This window comes from Arvicanthis niloticus, chromosome 6 (genome assembly GCF_011762505.2).
Source record: "Arvicanthis niloticus isolate mArvNil1 chromosome 6, mArvNil1.pat.X, whole genome shotgun sequence".
Classification (NCBI taxonomy): Eukaryota; Metazoa; Chordata; class Mammalia; order Rodentia; family Muridae; genus Arvicanthis; species Arvicanthis niloticus.
In genome coordinates this window covers 104,990,878-105,008,664 of record NC_047663.1, presented here as the reverse complement: position 1 = coordinate 105,008,664, position 17,787 = coordinate 104,990,878, and the positions used below count along the sequence as shown (strand labels likewise).

Sequence of the window (17,787 nt, the reverse complement as noted above, 5' to 3'; positions counted from 1 at the left end):
TTCACACAGCAGCTTGAGAGCCGTACCACCCCAGCAACTCATGAGCGCCACTGAACCCGAGCCTTTCTGTGTCACTACGTTGACTCATTTCCTGTCTTCTTTTCCCATTTTTTTCTTCCTCTCACCTCCCCAAGGGTTCACCGAGATGACAGGAAACACAGACTCCACATTGTTCTGGTTCAGATACTGAAGTAGCTCTTCTTTCTATCTTCTACCCACAATAATTTTCCAGAGACCCATTCCTGCCCCAGGGATAGGGATACTGAGTCTATTGCCTATGCTTAGTTCTAACTGCTTGCTATATCTCTGGGGTGGGGTGGGGCAGAAAACAGAGGATCTGAGAGAAAGATTTTTAAAACCAGCATGGAGATGAGCGATTGCTCAAAGTTCTAATGACTGTCTGTCCAGTGTGAAAGTTCTTCATCAGGAACCCATTGCTCCGGTTATAACCTCCCACAAAGTGTTAGTGCAGGAATGAAAAACTATATTGACAAATATGTTAACTGTGATAAGATCAGAGAGGTTTCTCAAGGCAGTAAAACTTGCCCCATTGTCAACAGGCTAAGTGAAGCTTTTAGGAAGTCCACCAACCTGGGTTCTTTATACCCCCAAAGAAAAGTTTTTCTGGGCCACCATGTTTTAGCCAGTTAACCTTTGTCAGCTATAGAAAGCTTCAGAAACCAAAGAAATGACCTCTGACTACAGAGACTCAAGTGCTGAATAAACACTGACTTCTCCATCTTCAATAACTGAGATTGATGGAAAGCCACAAGGACAGAGAAAGGAGTCCACATGATTGTGCTGGTCCTTACAGATGCCATCTGTTAGGTCCGTCTATCAAATGATCCCTTGATGAGCCTCAGAGGACAGAAACCAGATCTGCTTCAAACAAGAAGCCCCAAGCCGCTGGGCACATGAATGTATTCAATGTGACCCAACTCCACAGCCATGACCATGTAAGGATCCAGAGGACTGATCCTGCTCCCAGAAAAGGAAAGGACCAACATCTGGCATGAACATCTTACAGAAGTAAAGGTACTCAGGGATACAGTCTTACAGACAGGAGAGCCAAAGGCATTCTTACAGACTCCCCAGCCCAACCTCCTTTTCTCCAAGGAGACAAGATAAAAAACCGTTCACTTTGTAGTGAAATTGTGTCCTGTGTGTTGATGTAATTTGTATGTCATGTATGTAAAACAACATGTGACAAAGACCAATCTGCTCCGAGAGTTCCCGAAAGAATAAAGGATCAAAACATATGGTCACTTCGTTTTTAAAATTTAGTTTTTATTGTAGACTTAAGGATATTTTGGCATGCCTAATTTTTAAAAAAGTGTGTGTGTGTGTGCGTGTGTGTGTTTAGGGCTATTTTAAAAGCCTTGTAAAATATCTTAGAAGGCTGTCTTATAAACTTCAGCACCTTTCTAGTCTACTGAAATGGTAATTCTAGATTTATTATATGTTTTATAAAATGTTACTTGTTTATAAAAACATTTAATGGAGTTATTAAGCTATGAAATTTAATACTGGATACAGATTTTTTTTAAATAAAGATTTTGTTTCAAATCAGGTTCTGGAAAAATGTTTACAGTAATAAAAAATAAAAGACAAAACTTTATGTTAATCAAAATGCCTTCAAATAATGTACATTAAAATCCTCCTAGTAGACTAGTTCCTAAGGATTTTTTCATGAATATTCTTAATATACAAGTGATAAATGCAATATGTTTATGAAGACTATAATATATGTAAAATGATGGTTATATGTACACATTTGTCAAAGATCTTTATGTTAAATTTCCTTTTCACAATCAAAATTCAGGTGATATAATCACAATAAACAATAAAATTTGGAATCTATGTAAGTTTACTCTATATTCAATAAAAATTTAAGTTACTATGTCTTTAAGAAAACAATAATAACTAATATCTTATATTTTAAGATAAGACCTAATTTATAGTTGTGACATTGAGGTATAAAAAATATTGACTGTCTACCTGTGTTTTCCTATTTTAACAACAAGAAAACCAAAAGAATAGTTGTAAAGTTCATGTCCAATTTAAAACTAAAAACATCCTGGTCATTTAAAAACCAAGCTGTTGAGGTTAGTGAGGTAGCTCAGCAAATAAAGGCACGAACTGCCGAGATAGTCAACCTGAGATTGATTTCTATGATCTACACTGTGGAATGAGAGAACCAAGTCTCACAAGTTGTCCTCTGACCTACACACAGAGAGACACAAAGAGACAGACAGATGATGCAGAGGCAGAGGCAGAGGCAGAGGCAGAGGCAGAGGCAGAGGCAGAGGCAGAGGCAGAGGCAGAGGCAGAGGCAGAGGCAGAGGCAGAGGCAGAGGCAGAGGCAGAGGCAGAGGCAGAGGCAGAGGCAGAGGCAGAGGCAGAGGCAGAGGCAGAGGCAGAGGCAGAGGCAGAGGCAGAGGCAGAGGCAGAGGCAGAGGCAGAGGCAGAGGCAGAGGCAGAGGCAGAGGCAGAGGCAGAGGCAGAGGCAGAGGCAGAGGCAGAGGCAGAGGCAGAGGCAGAGGCAGAGGCAGAGGCAGAGGCAGAGGCAGAGGCAGAGGCAGAGGCAGAGGCAGAGGCAGAGGCAGAGGCAGAGGCAGAGGCAGAGGCAGAGGCAGAGGCAGAGGCAGAGGCAGAGGCAGAGGCAGAGGCAGAGGCAGAGGCAGAGGCAGAGGCAGAGGCAGAGGCAGAGGCAGAGGCAGAGGCAGAGGCAGACGCAGACGCAGACGCAGACGCAGACGCAGACGCAGACGCAGACGCAGACGCAGACGCACACGCAGACGCAGACGCAGACGCAGACGCAGATGCAGACAAATAGATACACAGGACAGAAGGGCGGAGAGGGGAGGGGGGAGAGAGAGAGGAGAGAGAGAGAGAGAGAGAGAGAGAGAGAGAGAGAGAGAGAGAGAGAGAGAGAGACTGTGGCACACATACATGCACATGCACACATATGCACATATCAAGTAAGGAAATGGAAGGAAAGCATTAAGAAGACAACAAGCTGCTGATACCTGCTCAGTCTGCTCACAGTCTTGTTACTGATCAGGTGAGGTTCAGTGCCTTTGATGAGATAAAGTCTCTTCCTTTAAGAGCTACGTCTCTGCAATGCCAGACTTGGCATTCAAGGTTGTTCAATGCTACTGATCAACATTCTAAACTAAAAAAAACAAATAATAGATCTAAGTGAAAGTCACAAGACGTTTACTTTTTAAAAATCTATCTTTGTGTGCACTTAATGTTTATATACTTGCTCCACATGTTAGCCCAAATTTCTTTTACTCTTAATTCACAGTGTAACTAAAATTTTAGAGCAGAGGACAAAAAGATATGTAACTGAGCAGCCTTAGTTGAGATATTATCTGCTTGATCATGTCTCAGTCCTATGTCTGTAAGCAGTCTGAAGAAGTGCCTGTAGCTTGGAAGAAAATTATAGGAAGAGATAATATGACTCGGATAATCCAAGTTAACTTTTACATTTTGTTTTGGGGATGCTTTAGAGAAGACTAAGAGGCTAAAAATGCATCCTGATCTATAGAATTCAGCTCCATGACCCACAATGGGCAGGTCATAGCTACTGATGACGCTAGCTACAGAAAATCTAAAGTTCTCTTCTGGCCTCTGCAGGTACCTGAACTGAAATGCATATGCCCATAGAGAGACAGACAGACAGACACACAAACAGACAGATAATTAAAAAGAAAATAGATCTGGAATAAATAAATAAATAAATAAATAAATAAATAATAAATCTGTCATTTGGAGTTTCCAACAACAGAAATAAAATAAAGACAATCAAGGCTTAGAGGAAGCAAGTTACAAGTTACAGGCTCAATTGATAGCTTTACCCAAGGGAATAAAATATTTCCATAGACAGATAAGTACTTTCAACCACATGAAAGCCCTGGTCTGGAGAGAAATTACACAGAGGCAATACTTTCCACAGCTATGGGAAAACAAGGTGCTGGAAAGGAGCTGCCCAGTTCAGTAGGGAACTAGAAACACCTTTTCACTCTCTGCAAAACGAGATGTCCCACGGTTTGAAAGGAGGCTGGGCTCCCTTCAAAAACCAGTGATACCCATAGTTCTCTAAGAAAACCCACTCTTTTCCGTGCCATGGGACTCCTTTCTCAGTATCAGGGCTTTGTTCTTTAACTTAATTAAGTAATTCAGGAACTTGTATAGTAGAAATGTCCTAAAGACAAAGGAGCTACTGCTGGGATTGCCCAAAACAAGTTACAATAACAGCGCACAGCGGTGGGAGGGCTCACCTCATCCAGATTGCCAAAACTCTTAGGTATAGCTTACCTCACCACCTAAAATCTGTAGAAAGTGAGTATCTAAGGAGCTTATAAACTATAGTAGCTAAAGCAATTCTGACAGATGACTCTTGTCAAGAGTATAAATGTTCTCTGGTGTTTATAGACACCTCTCCAGGGTGGACAAAGACTCAGTCTACTCAGACTGAAAAAGCTCAATGTTACTCTCGGAATTCTTTATGGTTTTGGGTCTCTACAACCTCATGAGCCCCTTAATGACAAGGACACTCTCACATCCAGCTAAAAGACTAAAAGACAAAAGTTCTCGTCAAGGGTATGATCGTTTCAAACTAACTCTCTGTGATGCAGAGCATCCAGCCAATTTCTATTACAGGCAGTCCAAACCCTCCTTTCTAGTCAAGAGCTTAAGAGAGAATTATGGTTGCTGTTAGGTAGAAACTATGTCTCTCATCAGCACTGAAGAAGTTATAGAAGCCCGATTTTCATCTTTCAAAAAGATTCCTGGGATCACAGCTCTTGGGAGTGGAGTTGGGCCAGGAGATCAGGCTACGGAGAGGCATCAAGATTAATGTGTCAAAGAAGCCAGTTGGCAGTAGAGGCTTGGGGATCTCTCTTACATTGACAAGTGGAACAAACATGAATGTGTTTTTTAAAAAGCCCTTTGAATTCTGACTGTGGAAAAACTGGATGCTATTAAATAACACATAAAGGGTTAGGGTGCTGTGGCTTCTCAGGTCCTGGTCCTGTTCCTGTTCCAGGTCTCTTGCCCACTTCCGTTCTCAGGAGTGTGTTTCCTTATGAACTGCCTCTTTTTCTATCACTATCTGTGTGATCCCTAGTCCAACTCTTCATTCTATGACATAAAAGCCTGGAAATCTCAGCAGGTGCCTGTAGACTGAGATATGCACCTGTAATAGCATAGTGGCAATCGTGCTTATCTTTGGAGAACAGTGAGACAGCCACTTTTGTTGAAGCAGGGTGGAACAGAAAAGAGCATGCAAAGAAGATCACAGATAACCCATTTCCCCCTTACATGCATGAGAGTCCAGTGCAAGATTCTCGAAAACATGTTTGGGAAATACATAGCTAGGAGATATTTGAGCCTCCGGTCTTCTATGTGGACAAGCTGATATGAGCAGTACTATTCCTTGTAAAGTTTCTATGACAATTGTCTGTCCCCGTATTCCAAAGTAGAAGAGCTTCTGCTTGAAAGTAAGGTTCCAAGCCTTCTTTGCCACCCCAATTCTATGACCAGGCTTTGGACAAGAGCGTTTCAGGAGAGTTGGAAGGAGTGGGTGTGTGGAAGAATGATTCATTACAGCTTGTAAGTCATGAGGGAAGACAGCTTGCACATCGTACAAGGACATCTGTGCAAAAAAAAGACATTAAGGGTGAATTAGGAGTGAATGTGTATTTTAATATAGCACAGGCCCAAGCACATGTGGATACTGGGCTCCAGGCTTCTGGAAAGCAGGGGCCATGGTCTTTTGTCACACACAAGTTGTACAACTTCTTAATGGCAGAAACAGGCAGAGCCTTTTCAGGCATGCAGAGCTACATGTTCAGTTTGAAAGCAAGGCAGAGATGGGATACAGAGGCTGATGGACAAGCGATGTGAAGCCTTCAAATTAAATTTGATGAATTTGCTCACCAGAGCGCACAACCTCAAAAAAGCAAAGCTGAGCTCTGTCGCCACCTTCAATCCAAATGGTGCATTGCAAGATCCCTCTCAGAAATAAGCTTCCGAAGTCCCACCACTTGGAGTCTGTCCCTTGTTAGGTACAGATGAGACTGGAATTTCTCAGGAGGTAGAGTCTTTATTCAGATAGAATAATGGAAACCAGTTATGTAAATGTGAAATTCAACCTAAAATGTGGTCAAATAATCTAAATGCCAATGCATTAACTTTTTAATTTTTTTCTGACAGGTACTAGAAAAAAAATGATGTCCATTAATGTTTTATCCATTCTCCTTTTCATATTTTCTCTTGCCTAGACCTGAGTTGCCTTCACTTGAACTAACAGGTGTCATGTATCTGGTGTGTGTGTGTGTTTGTGTGTGTGCGTGCGTGCTTGCATGCATGCGTGCGTGCGTGCGTGTGTGCTTGCATGCGTGCGTGCGTGCGTGCGTGCGTGCGTGTGTGTGTGTGTGTGTGTGTGTGTGTGTGTAATGCTCAAGCTGGTATCTTGAAAATATGGTCCGAAGAGGAATGCCAGTCAATGTAAAGTTTTTAACCTTGGTTTGGCTGATTTAGGAGACTTTGAACATACCACCCTCTTGGGTAAAGTTATTATAGATCCTCTCAAAACAAAGCCCAGTAAATGAACTGCTGCACACATTAAATCTTATGGCAGATATACACAGTATGCATAACAGGGCACGTGAGTGTGCATGCGCGCACACACACAAACACACACATTGCACACCATACACACATAGCCACATGCATTTCTTTGCTCACTCACTAAGTTCCTGAGTGCCACCTAAGAGGTCTTCATACTCTGCACCACTTACTTAGAATAGTGGATAAGATCTTAAGTGTGTCTCTCCCACACATTTGCATAATTATACCATCTGTGGCCTGGTTGGGAAGATGGTGTGTTCTTCTAGGGAGGAGAAGGAATTTAAGTCCGAGTCTTGTGATGTGTCAGAGAAGCATCCCTGGAGTCCTGAACTGTCATAAGTAGCTTCTTCTATATTTGAGTTACAGAGTCCAAGTGCCATAACAGCCTGCTGCTGATTCTACCAGAGCTCTGTAGAATATGAGTTTTTTTGATTTTTCTAATTTATTTACTTATTTATTTTGGTGTGTTGTGGTGGTGGTAGAGGATGTGCCATGGCCCAAATAGTCAGAAGTTGGTTCTCTCTTCCACCACATGGGTTCCAGAAACTGAAAGTCCGATCATCGGACTTCTTAGCAAATGAATGTCTTTTTCATTTACGCCATCTAAGAGCCCAAGGATGTGTATTTCCTAGTTTAATACATGTCAGGCAAGTGATCTGCCACTAAGCTAAGCCCTCAGCCCTAGCTCTGCTCAGTTTGAAACCAGGTGATTCACTTTATAAAGTCAGGTTTCCTTCCATTACATTGTGTGTCCTTAGAGAGCAGGGGCCGTGCCTTCGTGGTCTTTGTAGCCTTCCTCCAGCACTGATGGAGGTGCAGCAAACACCAGATACTGAAAAGTATTTTGTCTGCAGCAATCATGGCTACTATGCTGGTGCTAGGATGCCTGATGTGCCTGGGTGGCCCATGGGAAGAGATCTCAATGGAGGCAACAGAAATGAGTGATCATTGTTAAAATAATCAACAGAGCCTATTCTGGGTCTTGAGTTCCTATTGCACCGCTAACATTTGACTCAGAGAAAAGTCATAGTCTAAGAAAATGAAACTTAGATTAAGTAACCAGAAACTGACAACAAATTAGAGACTGTCTCTAATTAGAGACTCAAATAATTAGAAAATACTGACTAACATTTAAGTTGGGACTTTCCACTTTAAGCAATCAAGTTTTTCTTCCCCTTGTTTCCTGAATGCATTCTAACTGCCCCCATTCCTATTCTCCCATTGCCCGCCCTTGGGAAAGCCCTGAACAACTTACAGTTTGGCGCTGCCTGATTCACCAACCACTCAACTAAACTCTGCCAATGTCTAAGCTTATGTGCCTAAGTTTATACGAGAAGATGAAACCCGGTCAGGTTACCCATGGAACCAGATCACAGAAGTTGACCTCTGAAGGTACCCAGCTGTGGGCGGGGATGCTGGGCTGAACATAGGCTCTGTAGCACCTAGGCTGGTCCAGCAATGATCACAGGGCCACTGCTTACAATACTCAGATGACTCCTCTGGGCCTCCCACTTATGACCTAAATTCCCTTGCAAGTCATTCTCAATTGGACTCCACCCATTTTCCTGTTTTAATTTTCAGCAACTCCTTAACCACAAACCTTGGGTTCCTGCCACACGAATGACACACCATAGCCCACACATGCCCGGAGCTCTCCATGCCTCCCTCATACCTTTCTGAATTGTTGATTCTACCTAGAATGCTTGACTCATGTTCTCTGCCAGGAAAACTCCTTTTCCTTTGAGTCCATGGTTAGCTGTCCCCCTGTGAAGCCCTGCTTAAGCCTCCCCGGGCAGCTCCTCATCGACTTACCTTGCACTGTAGCTCCGCTTACATCATCTTCTTAGGGTCTAGCCAGAGCTTCGTGGTCATCTTCTTAGGAAAGATCTTTGGTGTTTCATCACTGCTCTAGACACTAGTGACACAAAAAAGTGCCAGCAGCTCATCCCTCACTAAATCAGGACAGGCTCCCGGCTTTAGCAGGAGCAGGGACACAAATTTCCAATGAGTTGAAAAATTGCTGGTGTTCTCAGGCAAGGGGTGCAACTACAAACTTTCAGAAGAGTTGAGTGTGATATTCTGGGTTGTGAAATCCCTTCAACTCAGGGACTCCACTGGACCCTGGTCTCAACATCCAGGAGAATCTGTGAATGTCTTTCCAAGAAATCACTAGGGTCAATATTGATCAATATTGAATTGTATGTGAAGCATAGGTTTTATTATGACAGCGTCAATGAATGATCTCAAACTCAGTGGCTTAAAACAATGGAAATGTATTATTTTACAATTCTCTAGTCCAGAAAAAATTCCAGAATCAGTGTCAGGAAAGCTCTCACCATTTTCAGTTTCTAGAAACCACTGTTACCTATCAGCTTATAGTCCCTTTCCTCATCCTCACATTTAAGTAGCAAAGTTTGCCCCAGTATCCCTCCGACTCCTTCTTTCTTCTCATGAGGCCTCGTATGATTTCAATGGGTGCAAATGGACCACAGAGGAAAAGCCCTTTTGCCATTTAATGTAACACAGTCACAGATTCTGGGGATTAAGACCTAAACATCTTTGGTGAATCCTTAGTCTGCTTTCCAGAGACACAGCACAAGAAGGGCTCAGTTTGGGGGCACTAGGCTGAACCTGAACCTCACGCCTCCTTACCGAGTCTGCTCAAAGTAGAATTCAGTACAGGTAGAGGGTTCACTCTCTTTGGTGAGCTGCACTGGCTGCTGGGTCTCAGCTGGGCTACAGAGAAACCATCCAGGGCAGGCAGCAGCCTCGAGCCTGAAGGCAGAGCCCAAGCTTCTCTGGAAAAAGGTGAAACGGGTGGTTTGTTCTCCTCCCTTGTATAGGTCCTCAATGTTCACATCCTGTGGGGAAAGGGAGGCAGCTGTGAGATGAGTGTTCTGATTGGGATGTCAGCCCTTGGTGCCTTAGAAACTTGGCCAAAGAAAGAACCAATAGGGAAGAGTTTTCCCACAGGGATGTTCTTTTTGTAGATCCCCAAAGGCAAGAGTCCCTCAGCTGGAGGCAAAGAGAGATAGATGGGGAACAAGAGAGGTGACATGTGGGTACAAAGATGTCATTACATCCCAGTGACAGGACTGACTCTGCAGTGTCCCCCAGAATGAGGAGGGGTGTCTCACCTCTAGCTGCAGGAGAGGCCCCTCTTTTGTTTTCACACATGCCAGGCAGCAGCTTCCTCCCTGGATCCCCAGGAAGATGGGGACCTTGGAGCGATCCAGGCCTCGGTTAGGAAGGATACAGACCTTCTCTGGGGGGTAAGACAGAATGCAATTCAGGCAGTGAGGGGACTGCAGATGGGAGGCTTTTAGCAAGGTAAGGTTCAGCTAGAAGCTTCTGGGTCTGGCCTCATCTGGCCTGTTTCTGTATGGAAACTGCAGGGTAAGTGGAATTCACTTGGACAGGCAGAAACTGCCCCTACTTCTTCTCCTTATCACTGGGACAATATTCTCACGTCTCTAGAGATATAATAGAAGGAAAGAATCAAGGGCCTGTGGCAGATGGACACTGGGAAACTCCTGGAAGAAAGGCCTCTGGAAGCTCACCTGGACTACAGTTGTCTGAATCAGGGTCTCCCACCAGGAGCTGGCCATTCCGTGTGTACAAAGCCTTTTGATGTGCATCTTTGATTCTGAAACAGGAGGGCAAGGTTAATGGCCCACTGCCTTCAGGGATCATTGTCCCCTTCAGTCCCCATACCATCTCACTGGACCACCACACAGAGCCGTTGGTGAATTCTGTTTCCAGAAAGGAGAAGGACACTGCTCCAATAAGGGTAGAAACAGTTTCATCCCAAAGAGAGAGCAAGCTTCCTAGGCTCAGGATTGTCAGAGGCTCCAGAAGTGATAGGTGAGGGAATTGAGGGTGTTTTCACAGTTGTCTAAGGAGTTGCTTTGAGGCTCAGGTATCCTGGTGATACAATAAGCCCTATCCACAATGTTTCTAGGCTTGATTTAACTTTTTAAATAAATGGTAACACTAATTAATGAAGGCACTGAGGATATACTAGCTGTGATTTGCTTTGTAAAATTAAAAAAACTTTTTGTAGAAGAAAATTCACAAATCAAAAATCAGAGAATAAAAAAGTCTATGTCCCAAGACTCTGGGCCCACTCTGGCCATGGTGAGGTACACTCTGGGTGGAACACATATAGGAGGCCAACCCAGAACTAGATCAGGGCCTGATTAATCACTGGTTATGCCAATGAGTCTAATGACATGCCTGGGAGGGTAAGTATGCACCAGGGAAGCTGGAGAGAAACTGTCATGCACATGAAACATTAAAATAATGCCTGATATTAGCTTAGTTGCCCAGCTGGTTTCAGAGATGCCCATCAGTTGCTCTCAGAGCTCTGGGAGCTCACAATACATTTGAGAGCAGAAACCTCTGGACCAAGGCCACCCCTTCCAGGAGCCTTTCCTGTCTCTGCAACACCTAGCAATAGCTGTTCAAAAACAGCTTGCGTGTTGTTTTTAAAGCAGGCTCACTTGTACATTAAGAACAAAGGTCTGCATAGAGCTTGCCACCTGGCATTCTTCTCAGACTTTGGGAACTGGGACTTAACAGTTCACCCACTGGAAGCATTTAGACACCACTCAGTTATTGTCAAAGATGCAGGTGTAGTGGTATATACTTTAATCTCAGCAGATCTCTGTGAGTTTGTGGTCCCCCAAATGGACATACTGAGTTCTAGGGTAGTCAGAGCTATATAGTGAGACTTTTTTTTTTTTTTTTTTTTTTGATCTTGTCAAGGTCACCATAAAGGTGCTGTCCTTGGGACTCAAGATTGTTTGAGCTTTCTAAGAACTAGCTATATCAGTTCAGAGAACAGGGAGTCTGATCTTGCTCTCTATTTCTGGGGAGTTACATGGCGTGAGGAAAATTGCATAACCTCTCGGAGCTTCAATTCCCAGGTCTGTAAAATGGACTAAGCAATACCATTCTTACAGTTGCTTCAGTCTGCCACCAGGAAAGAGGACTGTTGTGACTGACAAAGATGAAGATCAATTATTCAATGCTTGAGATTTCTGTGGCTAGAGGGAGTTTTGTTCCTTTGAATCAGCCTTTCCCCTTCTCATGTGATCTTCAGGCCCCTTGATCGCCAAGATTACTTACATGTAGTATCTTGCCATGGGAAGAGAGCACATTCCTGCAGTTGGGAGTGTCTGGTCTTCACTGAGGCAAAGAAGAAAAAGGCTTTCATAAATCAGAGTGTATTTGGGGCAGACATTATCCAGTCACAAGCTGTTCCCCACCCATAGGTGTTACAGAATCCACAAAAGTTTTCCCAGCCCTCCCATCTGCAGGCAGCCCATCCTTTCCTTATTCCTGGCCTTTAGATAGGGTTTTGCCTTGTGTGCTGAAGCTGGTTCCTAGACTCTAGAAAACAGACTCACCTAAATAGTCTACCAGCTCACTTCCCAGGCTTGGAGGTAGGTGCCCTGAGATAACCTCAGGACAGATCCACTCCCATTTTCCAACCTGGCCTGCAAGAAGGTCACTGTGGTCTGCCATCCTTACCTAGCAGGGAACAAGATACTTAGCACTCAGGACATAGGGAAGAATACATTAGCTAGGGAGAACAGGCAGAGTTTGAAGCTTAGGAAGCCTCTTATCACTCCTGGGAACTGGAATTACTGAGACTCGTGAAGAGTCTGTCCAAACAGCCCCCATTTCTCTTTTTATAAGGTGAAAATCAAAACAGGATTGAGATACAGAAACTTGAGCTTTAGAAAACGAACACTCTGAAGTGAAGAGACTGCCCTAGATAACCCCAAGCCACAAAGCTTCCCTCCCAGGACTGTGTTCCTTCCTGGAGGACTGTCATATCCTGGAGCTCCTCCCTGAGATGGTCACCCAGAACGTCTAATCCTGAACAGCACACGAGAAACTCAGAACAGACCAAAGCAGGAGAACAGCTTGTAAACATAAATGCTGGAGTGACCAGGGCTGAGGCTTCCAGAGGAGATCTGATTCTTGCCAAGTAAAAAGGGGGTGGGTGAGAAATGATTGTGTAAGAAGGCAGAAAATAAGACAGAAAAGAAGATGGTAGGAGAGAGAAATAGGACTGGGAGATAGCTGAAGTGAGGCTCATAAGGAAGATGAGGTTAAGACTGATGGCTGGAATTCAGACTACCCCAGTCTCACTGATAGCCATGGACTGGTGTTATAAGAAATGGGGCTGTAGACCAAGTGGCTTTCATTACTGGCTATATGATTCTGTAGCCTTGAAAAGTCATTGGGCAAAAGACTTGAGAGTGAAGAATAACAGGGCACAGATGAGAGTGAGGTTCTGCACAAATGCCAGGGTATTCAGACAGCAGCATCTTGGCTACCCCATGCTTGCATGTGTTGGTGCCTCCGTTCCAGGGAGAGGTAATTGCCAAGATGCTTAGTTATTAAATAGTTCAATTAGTTATTTTTCATGATGTTTAAAAAGTTGGAAATGCTCTCAATGTCCAATAGTAGGCAATTGGCTGAAGGGAAATGACACATCCAGGAAATAAGTATATGCTCCGTAAAGATGACATTTGTGGCACAAACATTTCAAATACGTGAAGTGAAACTGCAGGCTATAAATAAGGTGCACATTATAATCTCAGTTAAATTCATAGCTGTACACACACACACACACACACACACACACACACACACGGGGACAAGGACTGCTGGTGCTTGTTACAACACTCATTTGTGGCAGACAGGATCGTCAATGGTTGTTGATAGTTCTTAACATTTTCCTGTGGTAAATTTATTTTGTAATGTAAGTGTTATTCTTTAAAAATATGAAGCATTTGGTTAAAGTCATAGGCTGTAAAGAATGCCCCTACTTCTGAGTCACTCGGTAAGTGTTCTCTCCCTTATTCTTATTCAAGACTGCTAGAAGTAATGCAAGTAATGAGCCAGGCCTGGGTACTGATATGTCAGGTCAGTTGTCCTTAATCTCTGGGTTTTGTATGTGTGTGTGTGTGTATGTGTTTGTGTGTGTGAGTACAAGCATGCACACGCCATGGTGTACATGTGAAGGTCATGGAACAACTTCAGGTATTGGTCCCTGCTTTACTTACTGCTGTGCATGCCAGGCTGGCCAGCCCATAGCTGCTAGAGATTTCCTCGATTCACCTTCCATCTCAGTATATGCCCACCGTGATTATAGATGTGCTCTACTATATGGGTACTGTGTGGGTTCTGGGAGTTCGAACTCAGATTCTCATGCTTTCATGGCATTTACCCGTTTAGCCCTTTCCCCAGTCTTTATTCGCTAACACATATTTCTTGATCCTGTATCCTCATTAAAATAGTGAGTGTTGTTCTCTAGGTCTGGGATAAAGCCTGAGACTGGATTTCAAACACACAACCAGGTCCTAATAATGCTGCCGGTCCCCAGACCACACTTGGAGTATAAAAGAATAGTGAATTCCTCTATCCCAGGTAGATTAATAACAGCACAGCCTCAAGCCAAGCCTTTTTGATGATGTCCCCTCTGAGCCAAATCCCTGAGGTTCTTTTGGTTGTGGCAGAGGAAGTGTGAGCATCCAGGAAGCTGCACTGGGGTCTAAGAGGGGCAAGGGAAGTAGATGTGTGTGAAGCTGCATATCCAGTCTGATGGCTTCAACTCTGGTCAATGTCAGCTCAAACAGGCAACAGCAATTCAGTGTTGGTTTAGTCAAGTTGGATCCTCTGGGGTTCTAAAACTCTCTCATCTTGGCACAGCCCATACTTCCAGTTTCCTATAGACTCTCCTATAGGGTCTCTGTGTAGGTTCTAGCTAGATTGTGAGAGAAGACAAAGAAGCTCTAGAGCTTGTGTTAGTTTGTGTTTACACAGAAAGTTTGGGGTCCTGATGCATTTTTTAGTGGTTCATACACTTGCTTCTAGAAGTTTCCCCTTCCTTGTTGACTACCAAAATAAGCATTTGCTCAGATTGGGCCTATGTCCCTCTTTTCTTTCTGTAATTTATCCCTGGCCATGGACTCTGGCTGACTCAGACTTCTTTAACACTCCTGTCCTGGATCAAGTGTCACAAATAGATGATGCTGTGATTCTTCAACAGAATCTTGCCATCCCCAAGAACATTATCAAGTTTCACAGAGCCCAAACCAGTCCTTTCTCACTAATGCTAATATTTCTTGCATTAAATGTTAAGGCATTTAAAAAACGATTCTTCGCTTTCTCATTGCCTTCTTGGAATCTTTGACACTGGTTGATTATTTTCACATTTCCCTTCTCTTTGTCACAGGCACATTGTAGAGTCCTTTTCCCTTCAGCCATCCATAAGGCTGAGAGCCACAAGAGAACAAAGCACTTTCCTTTTTATATGCTATGAAATATCTTCTACAGCTGTGATGAGCAATTTGGCCTAATGCCTCCCAGCCGTAGGCTGAACTTCAGCAGTCTGGAGCACATCGTCATCTTTGGGTGTCATGTCCTCACACACATCAAGTGTGTGCAAGGGTGAGTTAAGTACCTGTTCCTCCCCAGTCCACTTCTCTTTCTCAAGTCTACTCCTCTCCCTTTCTTAATATTTCTCTTATCAGTACTGAAACTATACCTCCCTTCTTTTCAGAGATAATTCCATTAAAGTACAACCTTGTGTTTTTTTTTCACTTACCCCTGTGAACACGATAGCCCTCCTGGTTGCTGAACCTTCAGTAAAATCCAACCTATGTAAAGCATATGGAATTCAGTTTTTAAGAACATCTTTGACCACATTCCTGCCCCCTTCTAAAATCCACAATGGCCACCTATTTTGACACCATCTGTTCCCAGTTTGCTTGTGCAATGGCATCTCATTTTTCTCCCAAGAACTCCCAATCCTCTCCAAAGGCACACTCAGCATTGCTTTTGGTATTCCTGCTCAAAATCCACCCCTCTTCATCACCAACCATTCATGTCACTCTGATTAAGATCACTGGACATGGCTTCACTATACTCAGGCTCAATATCTTGTTTGTTCAATTACATAAAGCTGATAACAGGAGCTTAAAAACACAGGGTCAAGTCCTCTCATGGCCATTCTAGGACTCGTGCATTAGATTATGTGGTTGCCAAGGTTCTTTCTAGGTCAAACTATGTGTGATTCCACAACTCAAAATTTGATTCTCCCCTTTATTATCGTAACAAAAATCTCCCCTTCACTTTTGTAACACTAATTCTGAGCTTCTGTTGCTATATTATTTTTTTAATGTGCATTAAGACAGATTGTTTGCCTTGTAAAAATGATAAGATCCTGAAATCTTGAAGCATGATGTACATAGCTCATAAAAACCTCTATCCAACTACACAATTGATAGACACAGAACCTTAAGATCAGAACACAGATATGCATGGATCAGGCTTTGACTGAAAGGCTGGATTCTAGAAGTAACTTGGCTACCCATTCATTTATTTTTGTTGTTTTGTTTTTGTTTTTTTGCTTTTGTTTTTGTTCCTGGGCTTCCAATCTATTCCCATTGAAATGAGAGTTTGGACAAGATTATTATATTTTTTAAAGGCTATTATAAGTTTCACAAGATTTTTTTCAAAGAAACTATTTGTATGTATGATAGATGATGGGGTGACAGAGACACTGGTACTTAGGTGAGATTCTTAATGTCTATTTATGTGAGTCACAGAATGTGTCCATGGAGCTTCCATATGTCACAAACAAAACATTGTTTGAATATCACTGGCCTAGATGATATCTTTTGAGATGACTTTCAAAACTCTGTGGTTCCAGATATGTAATAACCTTGCTTTGACTTAATCTATAGTTCTCATTAAATTCTACCAAGTGTTCCTAGACTTATAGAACATCACATCACATTCTCTAAAAGGCATTTCTTGTTCCCTAGAACCTGAACATTTTGGAGACATTGACAGAAAAGTGGTGTCTGTGTGCGCGCGCACACACACTCTCGTATATATGTGTTGTATGTGTGTGTGGTATGTGGTGTGTTGTATGTGTGTGTGTGTTGTGTGTGTGTGTGTGTGTGTGCATGTGTGTGTGTAAGAGACACACAGAGAGACCAACTGTCACCACTGACCTGTAGATCCTGGTGCCTGGATTCTGATGCCTGGAGTCTCCAACTGTTTTCTTCAAGGCATCAGCACTGTGTTTATAATGTCTGGTCAGGGTGGGTCAAGCCTACAGCAATCTGTAATTGGCTCTAGATCAGGGAAGAAGAGCCCAGAGATTTCATAATATCTTCAACACAGTCCAAATAATAAGGAGGTGGGGAGATTAATGAGTATTTGCAGGAAGGGGAGAGAGTCACCCATAAAGCCTTGACAGAGACCAGACACTGACCTGCAGTCTCTGTAGCTACTGTCATTGACTGTGTTATTAGTGGTTTTGCAGCTAGATAAACAATGCTGAGGTCAAACATCTTTGATGCTCCATGAGGTTCTGTCTGAGACATGGGGCAGTCGGAAGAACCAAGAATAGAAAGATCACTGCTGATGGAAGCCAGATGCATCTAGAGAACCACAATGAAGCAGGGGCTGACTTCATCATGATTGTGGCTGTTTGGGAAGATCAGAAGGAACTCTTTGCTTTTCAGATTTAATTAGTTGATGCAGACTTACTGAGACAGAGTACCTAAGGAAGCTCAGCTGTAGAACATGTCAGCCTTAGATTTGCATGGGGACAGCACAGGAGCCATGGGCCCTGGACTACTAGGGAGTACGAAACTGTGAACAGTGCAGGGTCAAGAGATTCAGTTCTTCAGTTGACATTACATGCCTCTGTCCATCTGTCCATCCATTTTCTCATCCCTCCACTCATCTGTTGAGTAAGTTATCTATCCACCTAACCATCTACATATTCCTTCACTTATCTTTACATCAATTCACGTATCCATCCATTATACATCCTTTACTCACCCATCACTAGGGATAAAGCATCGGACAGAATGTTCTCTGGAGATTAACTTCCTTATTGTAATTCTCCTTTCTGGGACATTTGCAAATTTCTACAAAGGACTTGATGAGAAATTGGTAGGGGTGTCAACTCAAGACCCAGATGACCACAGAATAAGAAATGAGAAAAGACGGATGGGGCTAAAGCCTGTTGTTTGCCATTTTGTTGTTATTGTCATGGTTTTAAACTAACAACAAAATTTGTCAACAACACATACACTAAGAGGTATTTAT

At 43.2% G+C, this 17,787-nt stretch overlaps 1 protein-coding gene across 1 annotated transcript; it reads right to left on the bottom strand.

Moving 5' to 3' along the window:
* Nucleotides 1-8,875: 8,875 nt before the first annotated feature.
* Il1f10 (interleukin 1 family member 10) lies at nt 8,876-16,761 on the bottom strand. Its single transcript, XM_034507897.2, has 6 exons — nt 16,680-16,761; nt 15,266-15,317; nt 11,770-11,829; nt 10,200-10,285; nt 9,777-9,904; nt 8,876-9,500 (listed from the first exon to the last, which is right to left on the bottom strand). The coding sequence occupies exons 3-6, from the start codon at nt 11,799-11,801 to the stop codon at nt 9,288-9,290; spliced, it is 459 nt and encodes a 152-aa protein (XP_034363788.1). The 5' UTR covers nt 11,802-11,829; nt 15,266-15,317; nt 16,680-16,761; the 3' UTR covers nt 8,876-9,287.
* Nucleotides 16,762-17,787: the final 1,026 nt, after the last annotated feature.